Source organism: Carex rostrata, chromosome 3 (genome assembly GCF_964058835.1).
Source record: "Carex rostrata chromosome 3, lpCarRost1.2, whole genome shotgun sequence".
Classification (NCBI taxonomy): domain Eukaryota; kingdom Viridiplantae; phylum Streptophyta; class Magnoliopsida; order Poales; family Cyperaceae; genus Carex; species Carex rostrata.
The window spans coordinates 4,710,631-4,730,948 of record NC_135920.1 but is presented as its reverse complement, the minus strand read 5'-3'; the positions used below and the strand labels follow the sequence as shown (position 1 = coordinate 4,730,948).

Sequence of the window (20,318 nt, the reverse complement as noted above, 5' to 3'; positions counted from 1 at the left end):
TAAATGTGCCTAGATTAATTAATACATGTAAGTTGTACATAAGAGGAAACAATTAAATTTATTTATATCTTACAAAAGAATGATGAAAGCTGGATTGCCTATTCAGTATTTTTGTTAAGCATGTTATAATAAACAAAATTGTGATTCAAAAGTTTGGGTTCGATTGGTTTGATGGTTGTATATATATAATTCATTTGTACAATTTATTTTAGTATACGCTTATTGATTTTCATGTGACCTGTGTAATGAATTGTGGATTTCGCAAGTTTGGTAAAATAAAAGAATTGCATCCTAAAGAACAGCCCTAAGAATGTTGGATAAGAAAATGCACAAAATAATTAGTTTATTTGAAGACGAGAATAGCGTTTCTTTGTTACACCATATTTTTATTCTCTTTCTATTTTTTTTAAGCTGAACGGTTGTTCAAAATATTTTTGTTCAAGTTTATTCAAGTGTAACATTGTCATTATTTATTGATGCTTGGACTGCAAGACTGAATTAACGATAATTAACATGTGTTCAAAATATGTTTATTTAAATTTTTAAGCTGAATGGTTGTTTAAAATATGTTGCATATAATTTAGCACATCAATTAGCTGTTTTTTTTTTTAATCTTTGTATATTTTAATTTGATTGTTCAAACACTACTTTCTATTAGCTTGTAGTCTCGTAGTATGCAATATTTTGGATCAATTGACGTGACCTTTTGTATGGTTGAGTTTCATATTGGGAGATTAATAAGATGGCATAGCAACAGATATGGTAAGAATATGTATGAAGATAGAATAGCAACATGCACCAATCACTCCGAGGAAGAAAATGAAACTTTTTTTATATTTCTTTTATTAATTCTTTTATTAATTGAATTAGAGAGAGAGTGAAAGGATAAAATCGGTATTTATAAAAAAAGTTTCTCTTTTTTTTTTTTGAAAACCTTCGCAGAAGTTGCGAAGTCTTGAGGGGAATCAAACTCTTGAAATTAGAAAAGATGCCCTCAGTATAGCACTCCCCATATGCAAATTGTATAATATTTGTGATTGGTCATGATTTCTTTCTATTTTTTAAATGTCATTTATGGATTTTTTTAGATTGATTAATAATTGATTGGTCATGTCTTCATTTCTTTATGTTTTTTTATATATCATTTAAATAATTTTATTTGTCATTTTGTATGAGATTTTTTTTTATGAAAATATGTCAAAAGATAAAAACATATATATGTCATTTAAAAATATTATTTGCGTGTCATTGAATATGTTATTTATCATTTAGTCTCTATTTTTATATGAAAACATGTTGTTTTATATAAATCTTTTATTTTGTTTTCTTATAATATGTTTTGATTGTAATACACAAACACAATACTAGTAATTTATTTTTTAGATATTTGGAGCATTATATTTGGAGAAAGTCGAAGGTTTCGACTGAAATACTTCTAATTACAACAGCCTTCACTGTATGTGCAAATTTATCCATTTTGAATTTTCATGTTGATACTAGGCCTGATGATTTCATATGTACTATAAAAAAAAGAGTAAAGATGTTGTCCCCCTTGAATCTGTCTCCTATCTGTCCCCCTAACAACCTTTCTTTTTTTGTTCCCCCACGTGGTCAAAATCCACCCTCTTCAATCTTCTCTTAAAAAAAAAAAAAAAAATTCAACACAACTCAAAATCCACTATGTTCTTCTCCTCTACTGCTCGCCACTAGCTACCCACGCCAATGGTTGTGATGGCGGTCGAGATTCGACGAGGGGAGCGTGGTGCACCGTCGAGATCCGGCGAGTAAAGCGTGGTGCACCGTCGAGATTCGGCGAGGAGAGCGTGGTGCACGGTCAAGATCCGGCGAGGAGAGAGTGGTGCACGGTCAAGATCTGGCGAGGAGAGAGTGGTGCACCGTCGAGATTTGGCGGGGAGAGTGTGGTGCACCATTGGAGGGGGTCCATGCTAGCTCAGCGAAGGTTGTCACAGTGCAACATATGAATACTTTATTAGTTAGATATGAATACTTCAGTTGTTAGATATGCATACTTCATGTTACATATGAATACTTCTTGGAAGATGTGGGATGAGAGAGATGAATCTGACTTTGAATTTTGAATTGTATAAATTATTTCGAACATGTATGAATACTCCGTAATTGTCAGTATGAATAATTATTTACTTAGATATGAATACTTCATTGTTTTAGATATGCATACTAGTCTGTTGAAAATATTTCTTGGTCCCAATCTGGACAGGCGTGAATATTATTAGTGTCAGGTGTGAATATTGTTAGTGTCATGTGTGAATACTTCATTAGTTAGATATGAATAGTTATATATATGAATATTTCATTTGTTAGATATTGAGTACTTCATTAGTTAGATATGAATACTTCATTTGTTAGATATGCATACTTCATGTTAGATATGAATACTTCTTGAAAGAGGTGGGTGAAAGAGATGAATTTGACAATGAATTTTGAATTGTATAAATTATTTCGAACATATATGAATACTTCGTAATCGTCAGTATGAATACTTCTTGGAAGAGGTGGGGTGAGAGGGATGAATTTGACAATGAATTTTGAATTGTATAAATTATTTCAAACATGTATGAATACTTCGTAATCGTCAGTATGAATACTTCATTTGTTTAGATATGAATACTTCTTTATTTATATATGAATAATATATAGATTCGCTGTAGTGGTCCCCAATCTTGGCAAATGTCGTTTTCAGACGATTGCGGTCCCCAATCCAGGCTGTCACAAGACGTCAGCGGTCCCCCTGGTCATTAGTGGTCCCCTCCAGCTTGTGTTTACATATGATGAATGGTTCTGATAATAAGTATGAATACTATAAATTCGCAGGTATGAATACTATACGTTTTGACTATTAATAAAATAACATTAATCTTGCTCTTTGGTGGTAGTTAGCACGTTTTAACTATTTTTTTTGTCTTTTAGTGCGGGGACATATAGGGGACTGAAGTAGGGGGACTGTTAGTCGATCCCTAAAAAAAACTCTGAATACAATTATGTTTTTCAAATCCAATATTTGAATCTGAATTTTTTTTCAGATCCACATAAAAAAAAAGCTCTGGTACGCTTTTGGTTTTACTTTATTATTTAATAATAATTTCTATAAATAAAAAATTCCGTAGAACATTATGGTCCACCTGAGTCCTAACCTATTTTTTTGTGGATCCTCAAACATGCATAAAAAAGATAAAATTGTACACAATACATGCCAAAAAAAAAGCAGTCGTTCATAACAAAATATTTAAATACAAATTAAAGAATAAAGCTGGTTCATTTGATAAGAAACCAGACTTAGGGGTGTTTATCGGTTCAGTTCAGTTAAAACCAAAATAAAATAAACAAATCAAAATTTTATTTCAATTTCAAAAATAAAACCGAACCGAACCGAATCAAAGTTTTATTTCGGTTTATTCAATTTGTTTGGTTCAACTGAAATATATATATATTTTTTTATTTAAAACAAATGTGAAGCAATTCAGTCCATGACTATAATTCTATAAACATTTTACCTGAACCAAGCCAATTAAATAACAAACTGGAATATCAACTACTAAATCCAGTCTCATTTCATATAAATAAAAGGGAATTGCAAGATTAAGGAATTATAAATATTACTTAAAAAACAGGCATCAACTAATAGCTTACAATACCAAAAGCTATCTTCTTTTTGTCATTACAGCAAAGCATACAAACACTTCAAAAATAATGTATTTATACATCATACATATTTAAAGACCAAACCGAAACACATAATTCATCTCATTATGCATAATTCCAATAACTAAGTGTTTTTACTATACTTCGAAAGCTCAACATTGTTAGTTTTGTATTCTAAAAGTTATTTTATGTTGATTACTTTTACATATTAAATTTATAAATTGGATGTTATATGCATTTTGTTCTATGAGTTATATATTTATCTTTAAAAGTGTTCAAGAAGATGCTATTGATCTTGAACTATATAACTCTATATGATGACAATCATGAATCTCTAAAATATTCATAAACTTAGTTATTAGCATGAAATACTAATCTACCATGATAAACTTGTCATCTTGATTAAAGTACATTGTAGTTATATAAATGTTGATAAATGTTTATCAGTTAATAATATGAGTATATTAAATGTTTCATATATTGAACAGTCATAACAAATGAAAATATTATATGAATTATGTTAGTGTCATTAATATTTTTATTGTATCTCAGAATTTTTAGATATGAGATGTATTTATTTTTTCACATGAGAAGTATATAATGTAATTAATATTAAATTCAACTTTCAAATAGCTTGTTGTGCAAGAAATTTAGAGAGATCAGAGAGGAGAAAACAACACCTAGCGCTAGGGGTGATAGAAACGGACATGATGCGTACGAGACGTTTGACAATTTGACAGGGGTTAGTGAAGACGTGAAGCTGTGCGACCGTGCGAGGTCTGACAGGACAGGAGGGATGGATGGAGGCGTGCCGGGGTCAATTGTTTTCTTCGCATTGGGTCTGGAGGCTGGGGGTCGGTCTGGGTATTAAGAAATAAATTGAACCAAGTACGATCAGTTAAGTATAAACGATTTTGAAACTTTTCAAATAGAACCAAATCAATATTTTAAATCAATTCTAGAAATTAAACCAAAAAGATCAAACCATTAATTTAGTCCAATCTAATTCAGTTCAGTTTAAATTCAGTTAAACTGGACCTAATGAACACCCTAGCCAGGCTAGCCAGGAGTATATTAGTTGGACAAATGTGTCATGCTGTTGATGGATTCCGGAGACATACTTCTACAAGAATTTGGAGGTACTTGTGATGGTAAAAAAATAATTTATTGTTGAAAAAAAAACCGACAAAAATTATTATTTTTTAAAATATCATCATTATCAACAAAAATATCTGCAACGATAAAAAAACCAACATAATTAAGTATACTTCTATCCTCACATACACTTATATATTATTGTAGTTCATTGGTCTACTCTCTGATTGCACATCAGAGTACTCGACGTCATTATCCATTACCATGTGCTGAACCTTGTAATCCCTGTTAAAAATACGTGCAGTAAAGCGCAACAGATAAGCATAAAACATAGCGGTCTTCATTTCCTTGTTTTTACGGGTCAACCCGATCGAGAATATAAACTGGAGTCCAATTCGATCGGCTGAAATCCTCTCCCTGTCTCTATCTCTATTTTTCTTAAGTGACAACACTTAATTTTTAAGCGTTCCACTGTGCTGAAATTAAGCTAATTTTGTGAATATTTTTTATAACATATTTGAAAATAGAAGAGTACAACTGTATATGTATATGTTTTAATACTCTCAATTGAAATAGTTTCTGTTAGTTCTGAAATCCAGCTAATTCCCGTGTTAATTCCTAATCTTTAGTTTCAATTTATCACTTAAATTTTCTTTTTTCTTCTGGAATTACTTGATAATTATGATTTTGTAAATAGACTACTCTTACTTAAATTAACTTAATTTAGTAAAGACAGAAAGTCATCTCCTACGTACTAACTAGCTGCGATTCAGCATGAAGTGCAAAAGAAATACAAGACAGAGATCTCTCGGTAACGCCTCACCATTTAGTACATTTACCACACCTTAAGGATTAAGGAGTATAAAAGTGTTAAGTAGTATTAGTAGTTACTACTATGTACACATATTAATGAAGAATGGAAGATCAATTCACAGAGAAGCAAAGTGTGATTGTCATGGACCTCCTATTAGAGTGAGAAAAATGGCACGTAACTGACACACGGTGGGAAAAATGGCTCCGTCATGGAACGGCACAGCACATATGTCAGTTACGTGTCGTGACTCGCGTGTTCCGTGCCGTGATCATTCGCGTGCCGTGACCATCTTCTGAAACTTTCGCATAGCACATCACGTCACGTGAAAAATCTAGCCACGTAATCATGCGAGACACGTGTAATTATGACCATTAGATATTGATTAAATGGTGAATCTTGAATAAACTAACTTAAATTATAATTAAATTGTCACGCGAAGCACGTTTGAGTACGGCATGACTCACATGGCATGATCATTCGCGTGCCGTGACCACCCCGTGATATTTTAGTCACGGCACGGCACGACACGGCACAACATGGCACGAGATCAAAGTCATGGCGTGTTAGTAACGACACGGCACGACATGGCACGTTTTTTCCACTCTACCTCCTATCTTATAAATATGTGTCATAAATATATGTATATTCCAATATTTTAAGTCAATTAAAGCATACTATATATCTTAACAAAACCAAAAAATTAAAGCATACAAAATTATACTTCTATATATATTGGTCAAAACTAATTTGGTTTAGATGCAGGTTTTCCATGGCTTCCTTAAGAAATGCACATTGAAGAAATCGCTTTCTTCGAACTTGCTGTCAATTATAAATTCAATCAAACCATGCTTTAGAATACAATATCAATACAAGGTCAAGAATTCAATACATCAACCAACTCCTCCATAGTTTTAACAACAATGCTTTAATTTGTATCTACGACACCTCTGAGCAGTGATGCCTCTTTGGATTACCTCCAGATCAAATTATCGGTGCCGTATATTATGTAGCCACAGAAGATCAGAAATGCCAGACCACCACATACAGTGATCAATACCGTTCCAACCGGGAAGATAGTCTACATATAAAAAGGAAACCATTGAAGTGAAAAGCTCCATAGTACTGGTACCGTTAGTACTGGTAAACATTAGCGTGATATGTGATTGGTATTACATAGTGATGTATCGACACTAGTACTGGTACCTTTGGTGTTACGAATCCTTAATCGAAAAAGTAAACTATATTATGGTGAATGTATATGGTACTAACCTGAATAAGAAGAATAACCACAAGGGTAATAACACCAGCCAAAAAAAATTGTGCTTCCATACACCAGAAATTGCGTGCATGCTTTTTGGCCCAAAATGTGTACACAGTGAGGCTTACGACCACGGCCGATGTTAGAATCACGGATTCAAATATTATCTCCCATGCAGAATCACAATTCACACTGAGAAACTTAATTCCTGTCAAAACCAACATATTAATAGCCGAGAACTTTGAACCACATCTCTATCTCTACAATGTAATCACTAATCAGCTACATCAATACAACTTTTAAGGTATTGTGAAATTACAAACAATATTTAGCAATGTAATTAATAATAAGATGTGACAAATTACTTACTCTGGGTGTAAGGAGATGTTGTGACAACCAGAAAGCTCTTAGCCATTGCCAACACACCTAGATAGGGCAGGTTGATTGTGTGGGACTGGTAAAAGATGTATAGATGATAGAACACTGTACAAAGATTTTCAGACAAAAATTGAACATATTAAAAACCAGAGGGATATAAAATATGAACAGATTAAATGTAACTAATTGGAGTACTTAAAAAGATCACAAAGATTTGTTCTTTCTATGTGATGTGACTTATCTGGGAAGATTGAAAGAACAATAAAATGTGCTTTTCTTAACACCAGAACTGAACACAATGCCATTTTTAGTACCATTAACTCGAATATTATACATAGACCTTACAAATTTTCAAAATAAAAACAGAGCAAAATTAAAAGTTTAATACCAGTGATGGGAAGAATGACCGAGCAAATGAACAAGACCAGATAATCCGGAGTTGAAACGGAAAAATGAGCTAAATTAGCAAAATTAGCAACCGACCGAAGAAACACGACAAACGACGCCATCACAACTGTGAGCAGCACTTGGATGGCCAGGCTGGAGAATAGTTTTCGGAGGAATACCCACCTCCCTTTCTGTGTCTCCAAGCCAACATCCCTGCCATTACCATACGGTGGTCTGAAGTACATCTTGCTTCTTTTTAAGATTTCTTGTTTTTCTTGTTTCGCTTCTTTGTTGGTTTTGGAGTTCTTTTAGTTTTTCTGCCAAGTGAGCAGTGCAGAGGAAGGGCCTTAAAAATGAGACGAGGGAAAACAGAGAGATTTAATTTTCAGATAGACCGGGTGTATATGAATATATCTATAGAGAGAGAAGGGGAATGAACTTAACACATGTTGTACAACCTATTGCGACACGTGGCTTCAGTCTCAGTTAGTTAGACTCTGGAGTATACAGCTGTCGCGGATGCTCCATTGCGTGCATATGCAAAATGGGAGAATTTTGTGAAGTGGTTTCTGGGCTCCGCATTGGCTAATTTTCAGTTTGTTCCTTGAACATGTTTAGTATTTACAAGTTGTGCGATGGCCTCCATTTATTTCCGGAACGCAGACATCCATTTTAAAGAATCACAACTGAATTGAAGTTCTGGGAATGGAAATGTTCCCTTGTAATATCGTCAATATACTGGAGATGAATCTTTTATCTTGGAATATACTAGAAGAGTAATGTTGGAGACTTGGAGCGAAGTCATGAAACCTGATTGAACTATTTGATTTCCACTGTCACTCAGACCAGTAACTAAGCCTCGACAATTGTGTAAAAAATTAAGCAATTTTTTCCACTTCAAGTTATCCTAAATGTGGATAGCAGTAGCTGTGATTGTGAAGCCAGTCTGATACTTTGTAAATGATTAGAGTTAAGGACAGAGTTAGATTTTCGAATTATGGGATCAGATATATAATGGAGGTCAATTATATAAAATTTTCATATTAAGAATAAAAATTAATTTACAATAATATTCATGATATTTTACTATAAAATATATAGAAAATTATACATAATACAAAAAAATTCAAAAAAAAAAGGAGTCAATTGACCTCCAATCATATACTCCACATCCGTCACTAATTAGAATTCTAAATAATTAGCTATAGTTGTAAAATAGCTTCACTGTAATTTCTTCAGATCTTAAAAGCGATGACAAGATAATCACAATTTAGGTCCTTGCAAATGACCCTTCTTAAGGGTCTTCTTGTAGTTGCTGTTAATAATTAGTTCAATCAAACCGTGCTTTAGATAACAATCTCAACACAAGCTCATAAATTCAATACTTTAACTAACCCTTTGATAGTTTAAACAATATTGCTTTAATTTGTATCTACAACACCTATGAGTCTGATATGCCTGTATGCCTGGAACAGTTGGACAAGAGATAAGAATAAATTGATGATACGGTTAGAATAAATTTATGAGGAGTTTACATTTGACAAAACATACCTGCATACGGTTCACATTTGAAAGAAGAAGTTTCCAATTCATGATTGTTCTGTCAACCATGAACTCTATATATATGAAGCAAGAACCTTGTACCAAATTACCAATTTAGTTTGTTAAGCGTGAAACATATTCAAATTTGTTAAGCGTGAACCTTGTACCAATTTAGTTTGTTAGAAAACTTTCATAAATATGTAATTTTATATAGTTGGGGTAAAAATTAAAAAATTAATTCGTATAGTTAGAAGTAATTAATTAAAATAAATAAAATTGACATAGAGTTATATGGATCAAAGAAATATTGTCCTTACACATGTTCCATTTTACACATGTTCCATTTTTATCGTCTAAGATATAAAACCACAATCAAGATAATACAGAATTGTCGTTTCTTAAGCACGACTATAGAAACGACCGACAATAATATCCAATAATAATTATATATCGAAGAAGTGGAAAATATTGGATCTGTTGTTTGAGATTCATCAAAGAGAATAAAAGACGAATCTTTTAACAAAGATGTAATCCGCACATTAAAGGAAAATAGTCAATTATTAGAAATGATCAAGTCCTATATTAATTGCTTAGAGTGATATATACAGGGGTGCAAACAAATCAGATAGTGGTAAAATTCAGCGTTGTAAAAAAAACTATTTAGGTCGATTAATCGGTCGAGTCAGTGACGATGATCAAACTGTCAAAGATTCTTCCGACTAATTGATCGATTATATCCGATTATAGCTGATTATTCTCGATTATTCCTATTTGCTTTTTTTTTTTTTGCAGATATTAAACGAATACTGATACAGATCGGATATTAAACATATACAAATACAAATCGGATACTAAATATATACAAATACGAATTCGGATATAATCCAGACATCTAATTTAAATATTGTTATAATATTTAAATACATATATATAGAGAATAGTCAATTATTACGGTGGACAAAATAATATTTTTCTCATATAAAAATTGTTATATCATTATAAAATATATATTAAAAATCAATCACCAATAGAACTATATTTTTAATCATTAAGTACCAATAACAAATATTGAAAGCTGAACTTGGTTCAGGATTACTCCATGTGATGTATACGAAAGAGGAAATAAAACAGGACAACCTAAAGAGGTCCTTTTTATGGAAGGGCAAAGACACATGTTGAGGTATAAACTGCTTTGCAAATTGGGAATTAGTGTGCACACGCAAGAAAAATAGGGGTATGGATATCATTGATCTAGAAATTCAGAATAATGCACTACTAACCAAGTAGTTGTGGCTTATTCACCATAGTCCAAATGGGTTATGGGGCTCCACCTTACAGAGATTATATGGCATTATCGAAACTTCACAATTGGGTACAACTGCAACATCCTCGTACTTCCTCAAGGATTTAGCTAGCCTACTCCCGTTTTTTTGCGTCTTAGTGAATCACGATGCAATAAACCAGAAATGGGTCTAGCAATGGTCACCGACGGAGAATTTTACATGTAAATCAACATATAATATGATGTGCAACCCAGGGGTGGTATCGGCATACCATAAAATACTGTGGAAAATGAAAATCCCGAAAAAGGTTCAGGTTTTCATCTGGTTGATGCTTGAAAATAAAATCCTAACGCAAGAAATCCCGATGGTAAGAGGATGCACGGTGCCGTTCGAATGCAAACAATGTCATAGTGAAGAAATGGAAACAAGATACCATCTTCTCTGGGACTGCAGCTTTGCTTTAAGGTTCTGGAGAGGACTGTGTGCACAATTTAATATCAGGATGGGGGATGCCCGGGAGGTTCGCAACATATGGCTAGGCTTACAGCATCTTTTTGGCCGAATGAGGAGACAGCAACGAGTAGTCTGGGCGGCAGGAGCATGGGCAATCTGGAAAGAAAGGAATAGAAGACTCTTTTCGGACAAGAGTAAACTAGTGGATATTTTAATTAATGAAACATCCATTATTATCATGCAGTGGTTGTGTAATATTTAAAGAAGGGCGAAGGAGTAAGGGTATAAGCCAGGTGGGTGCATACGTAACACAACTGGCAATTTTATCTATGATTTGAAAAATAGAACGAGCTCTTCTTTTTCCATTTAGCTTTTTTCTATCTTTCTTTGTGTAAATAATTTTGTAAATACTTATTGTACATAAACTTTTTTTTTATCAATATATTGTTGGCTTAGGCCAACCTTAAAAAAATATATATATATATATGAGTGTTTCAGTGGTAGGAGAGAGTTATCAAAAGAGAAAAGAGCAGAAAAACGAAAGGAAGGCCTAAAATGCAAAAGTGTAGCAAGTAGGGTTAGTTGCAGGAAAATGGATAGCCTAAGGGAAAATGGAATGGGTAAACCCAACAAATTGCTTATTCATTTTATACCGATTTGATACAATAGATAGCCTAAGGGTGATGTTCATTTAACAGTGTAGTGTATTCTTAACGGTCGGCTACCCATTTGAATCTGTGGAGCCCAACTGCAGTGATATGAGTTCAATCATTTGGTTGCCCGATCCTTTGCCCATTCTGACTGTTGCTTTCCTTCTCTTTCTACTGATTTGGCGAAGTCCCAGTCCAATTGAATTAAACTCAATTTGCCCCTTGTCCCTGCCAATTGGGAAAGGGTCAAATTTGGACGAGGTCTTCTGGCAGGAGGATAATTAAATCTGAACCGTAGATGTAATCGGACGGTCAAAACTATTTAACTCAAAAGTTGCGTTAATGCAGAGGATATGGATTCTAGACATAGTGGATCTGTGGATGCTCCTTGTGTCGGTAAATAAAATTCAAAACCCCTGTTCTTTGTTTCATTTGAATATTTTTGTTTATTCCTATTTTTTAATTAATCCGTAAAGAGTGAGGCTATAGTACTATTTATATTGCGGATTATCTGTATTACGGATCAATATTTTTGTTTTCAAAATTTTAATGATCGATTTTTACATTTTTTAGATTATTTTTAATATTATTTTAGATGGTAGAAGATTATTGTTTTTGGATGGTCCAAAATTTCCAGTTTAAGTGATTTTCTATTATCTAAAAAAATAATAAAAGTATTTTATAAAATGTAAAATTTAGTTTACAAGTACATATTTATATGAAAACTATGTTGAATATTTTGGATCGACAGTTAAGATTTTCAAATTGAAAATTTAAGTCCATAGTGTGAATCAATATGCGCTATGCAGACTACCATAGCCTCAATTAACTTAATAATCCTTTAAATAAAATTAATTAAATTAAAAATACATATTCGAATTTTATACAATAATTTTAAAAAAAATTGCAAACAAATTGGGATGAAATAAAGGGTCGGAACTCGGAAGGGACGGGGTTGATTAGGTTTTTTTTATTTTTTCTTTTTCTGGGTCTCGGATATTGTAAACCAAACCGTCCTCCTTTATGAAACGAGATTTACCGATTTCGTATCTTGTTTACAAAATTCGTTTTATTTCTATTAATAAAACTTAATTAAATCAATTCCAAATTAAGTTCGAGGATAATAAAAGCAAATTTCCATATTTTTATTTTTTTATCACCATGCTTTAATCTGTGCACATCTTTGCGCTAACTTTTGAAGTGTCAGGGACAAACTTTTGATGCTTCACAATTTCATAAACAATTATTCAAACATCATCTACAAATATCCACCTCGCAGCAGCTGATTAAAGGTGAAACCTTCCAAATACAAAAAACGAAAAATAAAAAAAGTATTCCAAACAACACATTCATACATTTTCATGCACAAGAAAATTAACAACCAAGGATCCAACACAAATGAAGTTCCGGGAATGGAAGGAAATCAAACTTGCCATTAGGCTAATTAAGAACACAAACTTAATTTATACATGCGATGCATCAAATTGTCGGTTGAGCCTGGCAAGTTTCCAGCATGGATCGTAAGCAGCTGGCTATCTCGGTGAAGGAAGGCCGTTGATCAGGATCGGCTGCCCAACATTGCTCCATTAATCTCTTCCAATTTGGGTCGCACGAGCTTGGTACTGGTGGCCTCAGTGTGTTGTTCAAAATCCCAACTGCATATAACAATGATGTTATTTTTTAGTGAACAAGAAAAATCTGCCACTTCAGATCTGACAATCAAAATATTCCATACATGTCAACAGTTGGCAAATGAAATATTTCTAGACAACAAGCATGGATCAGGGTTAATTGTTTTTTTTAGGTCAGTGAGCAACAAGCTCACCAACAATACCCTCAGAACAGGGGCAACTGTTAGCTCGTCGAGTTCTAGTCAATGCAAATCTGAACAGATTTGAACAAGGCCTGGTGTAAGGGTGGCAATAATTTGGATATGGATTGATTGATAATGTTTTAGTATTCTTTTCACCAATCAAATCCCAAATGATTATCAATCTGATCTTTGGCATCGTTAAACTTTTAAGTGCATTGTTTGCATAAGGCATACCTATAACATGTGCATAGTGCATATTAGCATATGGTTCGTCGCCAGTGAGAATTTCCCACATCACAATTCCAAAGGAATACACATCAATCTGCTGCATGATAAAAAGTTCCAAAAAGTTTCATAAAACCTCAAAGAATAAAAAAAAACGTTAGCAAATTATGCGATGAGAAGTGAATTTGTAGTACCTTTGCAGAAACTTTGTTGCTGCTCATGTTGAGAAGTTCTGGTGCTATCCATGGAAGTGTTCCCCTCATACCACCTGATACCACTGTTGTCTCTTTCATTTTTGACAATCCAAAATCAGCGACCTTGCATTACAATTCTCCAAAATTGATCAATTTAAACCATTTAACATGAAGTTCTTAATTCAAATTAGGTCAGGTAGAAAGTACGTACCTTGCAAATAGGGCGCGAAGGGTCTTTTAGATTCACCAAGAGGTTATCGCACTTGAGATCAAAATGTATAACGCCCTTTGCATGCAAGTACTCCATCCCAATTGCCGCATCCATTGCTAGCATTAACCTTTTTCGCTGATCAAGATATCTGCATTTTGAAATTCTTGTAATTTGTCCTCTTTTTTTTCTTTCCAAGGGTTAAAATCGATCTATGTCTGTCTGCACTTTCTTTTTTCCCTTTTTTTCTTGCCTAAATTTGTGCCTTCATTTTGTACGTAGTACAAAATTAGGTATATGTTTACTAGCTGCTTCAAACAAACAAAAATTACATATGCGTTGCCAAAAAAAAAAAAATTAAAAATGGCACAGGATCGTACCACTTGATAACACACAAGTCTAATCAAGAATAGCAATGCAGTGTGTGAAGGATGTCATGATTCTTAAATATTGATAGTGACAGCATAAACAATAAGGTTACAAGCAACTCCACAAAATAATGTGATGAAACAAGGTTTGTACTAGGCCAAAAGTAGGATTTATATCTTCAAAATACCAGAACTAACGTAATGTGGAATCGTTTATCTAGGCAATACTTTTTTGAAAATAAATAGATAAGAAAAACAGTAGTACCTGTCCTGATGCACGAGGACCCCTTTTAGGGACCCGCTGACCATGAACTCGGTGACGGTAGCCAGTGACCCACCAGGCCCATCTTTCACAACTCCATAAAATGCAAGTACATTAGGATGGTGGAGCTTGGAAAGAATTGCCGCTTCTCTCCAAAATTCTTCTAGCTAAAAGTTTCAAAATAAAGCCGTACGTAATTTTTTCCATTAAGAATCAAAAGAACAACTAGTGTGAAAACATATTACTGAAATTTGGGACCGCACTCCATAAAAGTGTCCTTTAATTTGCATAAGTTGTTGTAGCATAAAATTCAAACAATAAGAAAAGTAAGTTTATTTTTGTATTACAAGCTTGTCGGACGATTGATATGTGAAATAGCTATTCTTGATTCGTTTAATGGCCACATCTGTGCCTCTCCATCTCCCATGGTAAACTGTCCCAAATGCACCTGATCCCAACACCCATAGGTCTTCAAGATCTACATTCCTTATTATCTGTACAGGAAATAAGCACCAATTGGATTCCAAACAGAACCTAACACTGACAGATACCTATCATGACCAATTGCTCGGAACAATCAAAGCATGCATCATGTACAAACTAAATGTAATACCTGGAAATTGCTTAGATCTAAGTTACTTCCTATGGAATCAACTTTTTGTAGACTTGGTTTAGGTTCCAGCTCAAATTCCTGCATCAACATTTAAATATTCTAAATTAACATCTAAAAAATGTTTAATTTCTTAGATTTTTTTAAAAAAAACACACACACACACACAATTGTACCTCATGCTCTGATAAAGGCGATTTGACACCACCAGTGTCTTCTTCCGATAAATGACTAATTTTGATGGTACTCCCTTCATTTCTCAAGGAAATAGTAGAATAATCCACCTCAGGTTCATGATATTCTGGTTGCACAGAGTCCATGATTTCATTCCTGTTCTCCTCACTTAAACTACTAACTGTTGATGTGCTTTTCTTTTTCTTCTCTGAAAATTTGGAATCCAATTTTGTAGGTCGTCTAATTAGAAAACTTTCAATTGAAATGCCATCTTTGGAGAGTTCTTTATTGGAGATGGCCATGTCATCATGCCATTTAATGGTATTTAATTCCTTAGAATTGATCGAGTTTTTTGGGTCAGATCTTTCAATTGTCTTTTGCCTCAAAATATTATTCCTCTCTCCAATTATCTCATCAACTTTTATCTCCTCATGCGAACCAAGTTTCCTTTGTTTTCGATCAAATGATGTAGTGGAGCCTATCTCTGGTTTTTGTACCAAAAGTTTAGGTTCAACATGACCCCCCTCAATTAAGTTAGCATCATCAAGTACATATTTTGGATATTCAATGAGATTGTCAGATCTTGAAAAGGTACTGAATAGATCATCCATTGAAGAGTTTAAATAACTCAAACTAGTAAGGTCATCTTTGCTATTAGAATAACCAAGAGGTGATGTAACAGTAGACCCAAAAGAGTTCTCATTGCTACCAGTTGCCTTAACACTACTTTTCAGTAATGTATTTTTATTACCTGAATTTTCTTTTATTTTGAAGTTCATCTGTATGATACCCTCATCTAGTGGCCTTAACTCCTTTTGGCTGTGTATTGGCCTTGACATGGTCTTAAACCGAAATTCAGAAGGTACTGATGATGGCATTTGGATTTTACCAGAACCATGATTCCTCCCCTTATACCCTTGGTTTGTAACCAAATGTTTATAAATTGGCGTTCTCACCCGACTTGCTACCGCACCGGTATAGGTTTTCATATAATTAGCATCTTTTGTGGGAATAATTAAACCACCACCAGGATAGCTATCAGTGTGATTTGTGGAATCACTGTCCATGTCAAAAATTAATTGATCCAAATCTCCAGCAGAAACTTTTGAATCAATTTCATTATTACTCAAACGGGACCAACCCAAATCAACATCAGTATATCCTTTGCTGGTAACTGCATTTACAGCAGCCACGAAGCGTGCCTCAGAATCTGTGTCGCTGGAGTGAATTTCATTGTACTCTTCGTCATCTAGTGAAGAAAACAAAAACAACCTAGGTTTTTCTTCACTGCATTGTAATACATCACACTCTTCCATCATATGATGCACGTCTTCGTCACATGATACCAATATCAGGACATTCAGTTCTTCTCCTGGCAAATGGTACTTGATTGTGTGGGTTATGTTTAATCGTCTCATGGTCTTTTGGACTAGTTCTTTCCATGAAATGTCCTTTCTCAGTTGTAGTATGTATGTCTCACCTCCCACGTATCGAACTGCACCATCATTAGGCCTGGGTAAAAATTTACCCCCAAAACTACACAAGAACTTTATGACATTTTGTTTGGAAAAATTGTAGTGATCGACTGGCTGTTGAAACAGCCTACTAGAGCCTTTTACACTTTTGGCCGTATTATTTTGTGGTTCATCCAACCCTATAATTTTTGGCCCAACCATTTCAGCTTCATTGCCCATTTTAACGATTATGCTGTCAGATAGTTGCCTTCTTTGCCCAGCTGGGGACATAATTGGGGTTTGAGTTTGATTTGTATTTTTACTTTTTGCAACAAATTGGGGTCTTGAAGCCCTTTCTTGAATGAACTCTAGTGCAAATTCTTCACCAGTTTGAAAAGAGTAGTTAAGATTTTGTTGAGGATTCTGAGTTGGCATGTGAAAATCAGGCATCTTTGGGTCAAAGTCTGTGTTTGAATTTTTTTTATGATTGGAAGGTGAGTCAAATCGATTTGACATAACTCTCTCTTCTTTGTCGAACTTTTTGGGATTGAGGGAAGTGGCACTCTTCATCACTAAGAAAGTAATTAGGTTAAATGCAAAATAATGCAAAGAAAAAAGCATATAATTCATACCAGCAAGAGATTCTCAGTTAGTTCTGGAACATATTAGTTTGTATAGCTTGGTATCAAGATAAAAATCTCCTCCAAAAGTATGCACTTATTTCTTTAATAGAAAATGTATGGAATCACACAAAATAGAAGAAATGACTGCTGCTTTAGAACCAAAGATCTCAAAACTCAATAAAAGTGAACTGGATGAAAAATAATAAAAAGAGTGGAGGTGAACATACCTCTAAAAGTAAGCCAAATTTATTAGTTGAACTCAGTTCTCTGTCTCTCTGATTTCATTAGGCTGGAACTCTTAACATGACAGAACAGTTTTAAGCACCTTTCTAGTGATGCTGACTGTTTTTCTTTCTTTTTGTTTATTTAAGCATAGAAGAGAAGACCGTAACAGTGTCAAGTTTCAGGGTAAAAGATTCAAGGAAAAAAAAACATTAGATGGAGTGTGAAATGACTGAGATGTGAAGAATCTATTGGAGGAGAGAGGCAGCCTAATCAGATGAGATAATGATGGATCAATTGCTCTGACGTGGAATATGTATTTCATGGGTGTTTAAGCTTATGTTAATCAATTATCATCATTATAGAAAATTCTTGTTTATGATATGCCCCTTTAAAATATGAAAATTCAATACATAGTTAGAAACACCCCTCTAAAATATGAGAAAGATCTCCAAATGCATGAAGACGATATATAATTTACTATAATATAAACTAAATTTCTATTTCTTCATTCCTATTTGGCAGGTAAATAAAAGGTTGTTTGTTCAACAACTTTAAAAAAATTTAGCAGTTAATAGTTCTGTGGGGTACTTTCCATAATTTGATGGATATAATGGGCATTCCTTGTTTATTTAGTCAGGATATAAGTTACCTATTCTTCCTTTTTAATGGAGAGAACATGTTTTGGGGGCTCACATTTTGGATTGTTATGTTTTTCTAGAGGACTAATTTGGGGAAAATAAAATTTTGGAGCTCAACTCTTAATAGTACATAATTTGGGGATAATTTTGCAAGTCCCTGATATAATAGCATGGAGCTTTCAATAGCTTCTTGTCTCTTCTGTCCACACCAACTTTGGGGCCCTTGGGTGGTGCCTTTCAAATGTTTTAATTCATGGGCGGTTGTTGTTGCCCTTTTACTGAGATTTAAGTTGACAAGACCATAGTTATATATAAATGCAAGTTGACTAAGGTTGCTCTATCTAGATTGAGGTAGAAAAATTATCTTTATTAAAAGGACCTGTCGAGAAAACTATTGCAAACCTAAATAGTTGAATTAATTAGGTCAATTAAGATAATATAAAATCTGATTTTGGTTCTCAATTATTACACTTGATTGAATCATATTTCTGATTTTTGTTCAATCAAGCCATCACTTATCGTATAAAGTTTATTTCACCATGGACCTTCATTTTTTTTATAATTGGCAATCAAAATTTTGGCTTTCCAGAGCGCCAAATTGTTGGGGCATGCATGTTTTCTGTCTTTCAGGACTCATATACATCAAGTGCCTTAATATTTTCTTGAAGGCCAATAATAAAGAAAATTCAGTCGATGACCAGATTCTTTCTATATACTATATATATAAATATATACATACATACATACATTCACAATGATTGAGTTACAATCATCGGCTTTGGAATTAGATATTATAAATTAATTTCCTGCTTACAAAATTATGTATACATTAATTGATCATGTTATTTGTAATATGTCAGTGTGGAGCATGTCTTCGCTGCACTTCCTGTTCGTCCTAGTCTCCTAGATGGGTCAAACTGTGGATTACTTCTCTTCTTTCTTTTCTTTTAGTTACCACATACCGAGAGAGATACAACAATCCACACATTTTGTAGTCAGTTCTGAAATTATGAAGAAGAAAAGCTTACAAAACCAATAAGAAAGTACATTTCAAATCAATGACCGTCCATGAGTTTCTTCAAAAAGTAGCAATTAGATGTATCACTTTCCCAAAGAATTGACGGGAGCACGATATTTGCTTGCATGGAAGATATATAAGATGAGTCTTTGTTCCCCAACGGTATGATTATTTTCGAGGTTTGATTCCCCTTTTCTTGAGCTCGTATTCATACAGAACCACTGCCTTTGTCCAAAGCCTCAACCTTTTCTTTTTCCGTTCTTCGGTGTCTCCTTCAGTAATAATAATTAACGCGTATAGTAAATAATCTCATATAATTAATCATTTGGATGATTTCTATGAAAAGTATGAACATGGCATATAATTAGGAAAAGTAAAAATCACGTACCAGCATCAAAAAGCCATGTATCAATCCGTGGCGCAGTCGGCGAGGTCTGTCCTTTGACAGCAAAATAGAAATCTAGCGCTGGAAATGAATTGCGGATGCTCTCAGTAGAATTATCCTCATCAAATGTGAACCCCATACGGAGAGCACCAGAGAGCTCGAGGAAATCCTCGTCTGTCAAGCTCTTTTTCCTCTCTCGGCCACTATCCTCGGCCTCCATCCGCTCGTTCATCTGCTTGCAGCGCCTTTCCCACAATGCTTGCACAAACATCTGCTCTTTTGTTAAAGGTTGTGCAATTGAATTTTTCTTGCCTTCCCGATAATACCACCAATCTGGCGGCCGTTCACTCACCACATACACCTGCTTCTCTTCCTCCATGTCCCAGTCCGAGTCAGAAGAGATAGAAGAGATAGTTGGAATTATTTCATCCGTATGGATTGATTTCTCCATTCTTCCTCTTCTTGTGCTCCTTTAATTATAACTAACTTATTTTAAACTATAACGACTTCTCCATCTACCTATACGATATAGGTGCGGCTCCAGGAGGATGCCGCAGAGATAGTTCGAAGAGAAATTAGG

General features: G+C 34.0%; 3 protein-coding genes across 4 annotated transcripts; all 3 read right to left on the bottom strand.

Moving 5' to 3' along the window:
* Window positions 1-6,494: 6,494 nt before the first annotated feature.
* Window positions 6,495-7,882, bottom strand: LOC144552161 (protein LIFEGUARD 4-like). The gene is made up of 4 exons (XM_078300279.1): window positions 7,615-7,882; window positions 7,218-7,331; window positions 6,860-7,056; window positions 6,495-6,668 (listed from the first exon to the last, which is right to left on the bottom strand). Exons 1-4 carry the CDS (start codon window positions 7,856-7,858, stop codon window positions 6,561-6,563), a joined length of 663 nt encoding a protein of 220 aa, XP_078156405.1. The 5' UTR covers window positions 7,859-7,882; the 3' UTR covers window positions 6,495-6,560.
* Window positions 7,883-12,745: 4,863 nt separating this feature from the next.
* Window positions 12,746-17,790, bottom strand: LOC144551037 (RAF-like serine/threonine-protein kinase 20). 2 transcript variants are annotated; one of them, XM_078298832.1, is made up of 9 exons: window positions 17,700-17,790; window positions 15,398-17,421; window positions 15,225-15,302; window positions 14,959-15,105; window positions 14,615-14,778; window positions 13,985-14,132; window positions 13,774-13,896; window positions 13,589-13,679; window positions 12,747-13,196 (listed from the first exon to the last, which is right to left on the bottom strand). In XM_078298832.1, exons 2-9 carry the CDS (start codon window positions 17,417-17,419, stop codon window positions 13,021-13,023), a joined length of 2,949 nt encoding a protein of 982 aa, XP_078154958.1. In that variant the 5' UTR covers window positions 17,420-17,421; window positions 17,700-17,790; the 3' UTR covers window positions 12,747-13,020. The 2 variants fall into 2 exon arrangements, with proteins under 2 accessions (XP_078154957.1, XP_078154958.1); XM_078298831.1 differs by lacking the exon at window positions 17,700-17,790 and having other exon boundaries at window positions 12,746-13,196; window positions 13,589-13,676; window positions 15,398-17,475.
* A 1,299-nt stretch (window positions 17,791-19,089) lies between these two features.
* LOC144552022 (uncharacterized) lies at window positions 19,090-20,318 on the bottom strand. Its single transcript, XM_078300131.1, has 2 exons — window positions 19,742-20,318; window positions 19,090-19,625 (listed from the first exon to the last, which is right to left on the bottom strand). The coding sequence occupies exons 1-2, from the start codon at window positions 20,187-20,189 to the stop codon at window positions 19,522-19,524; spliced, it is 552 nt and encodes a 183-aa protein (XP_078156257.1). The 5' UTR covers window positions 20,190-20,318; the 3' UTR covers window positions 19,090-19,521.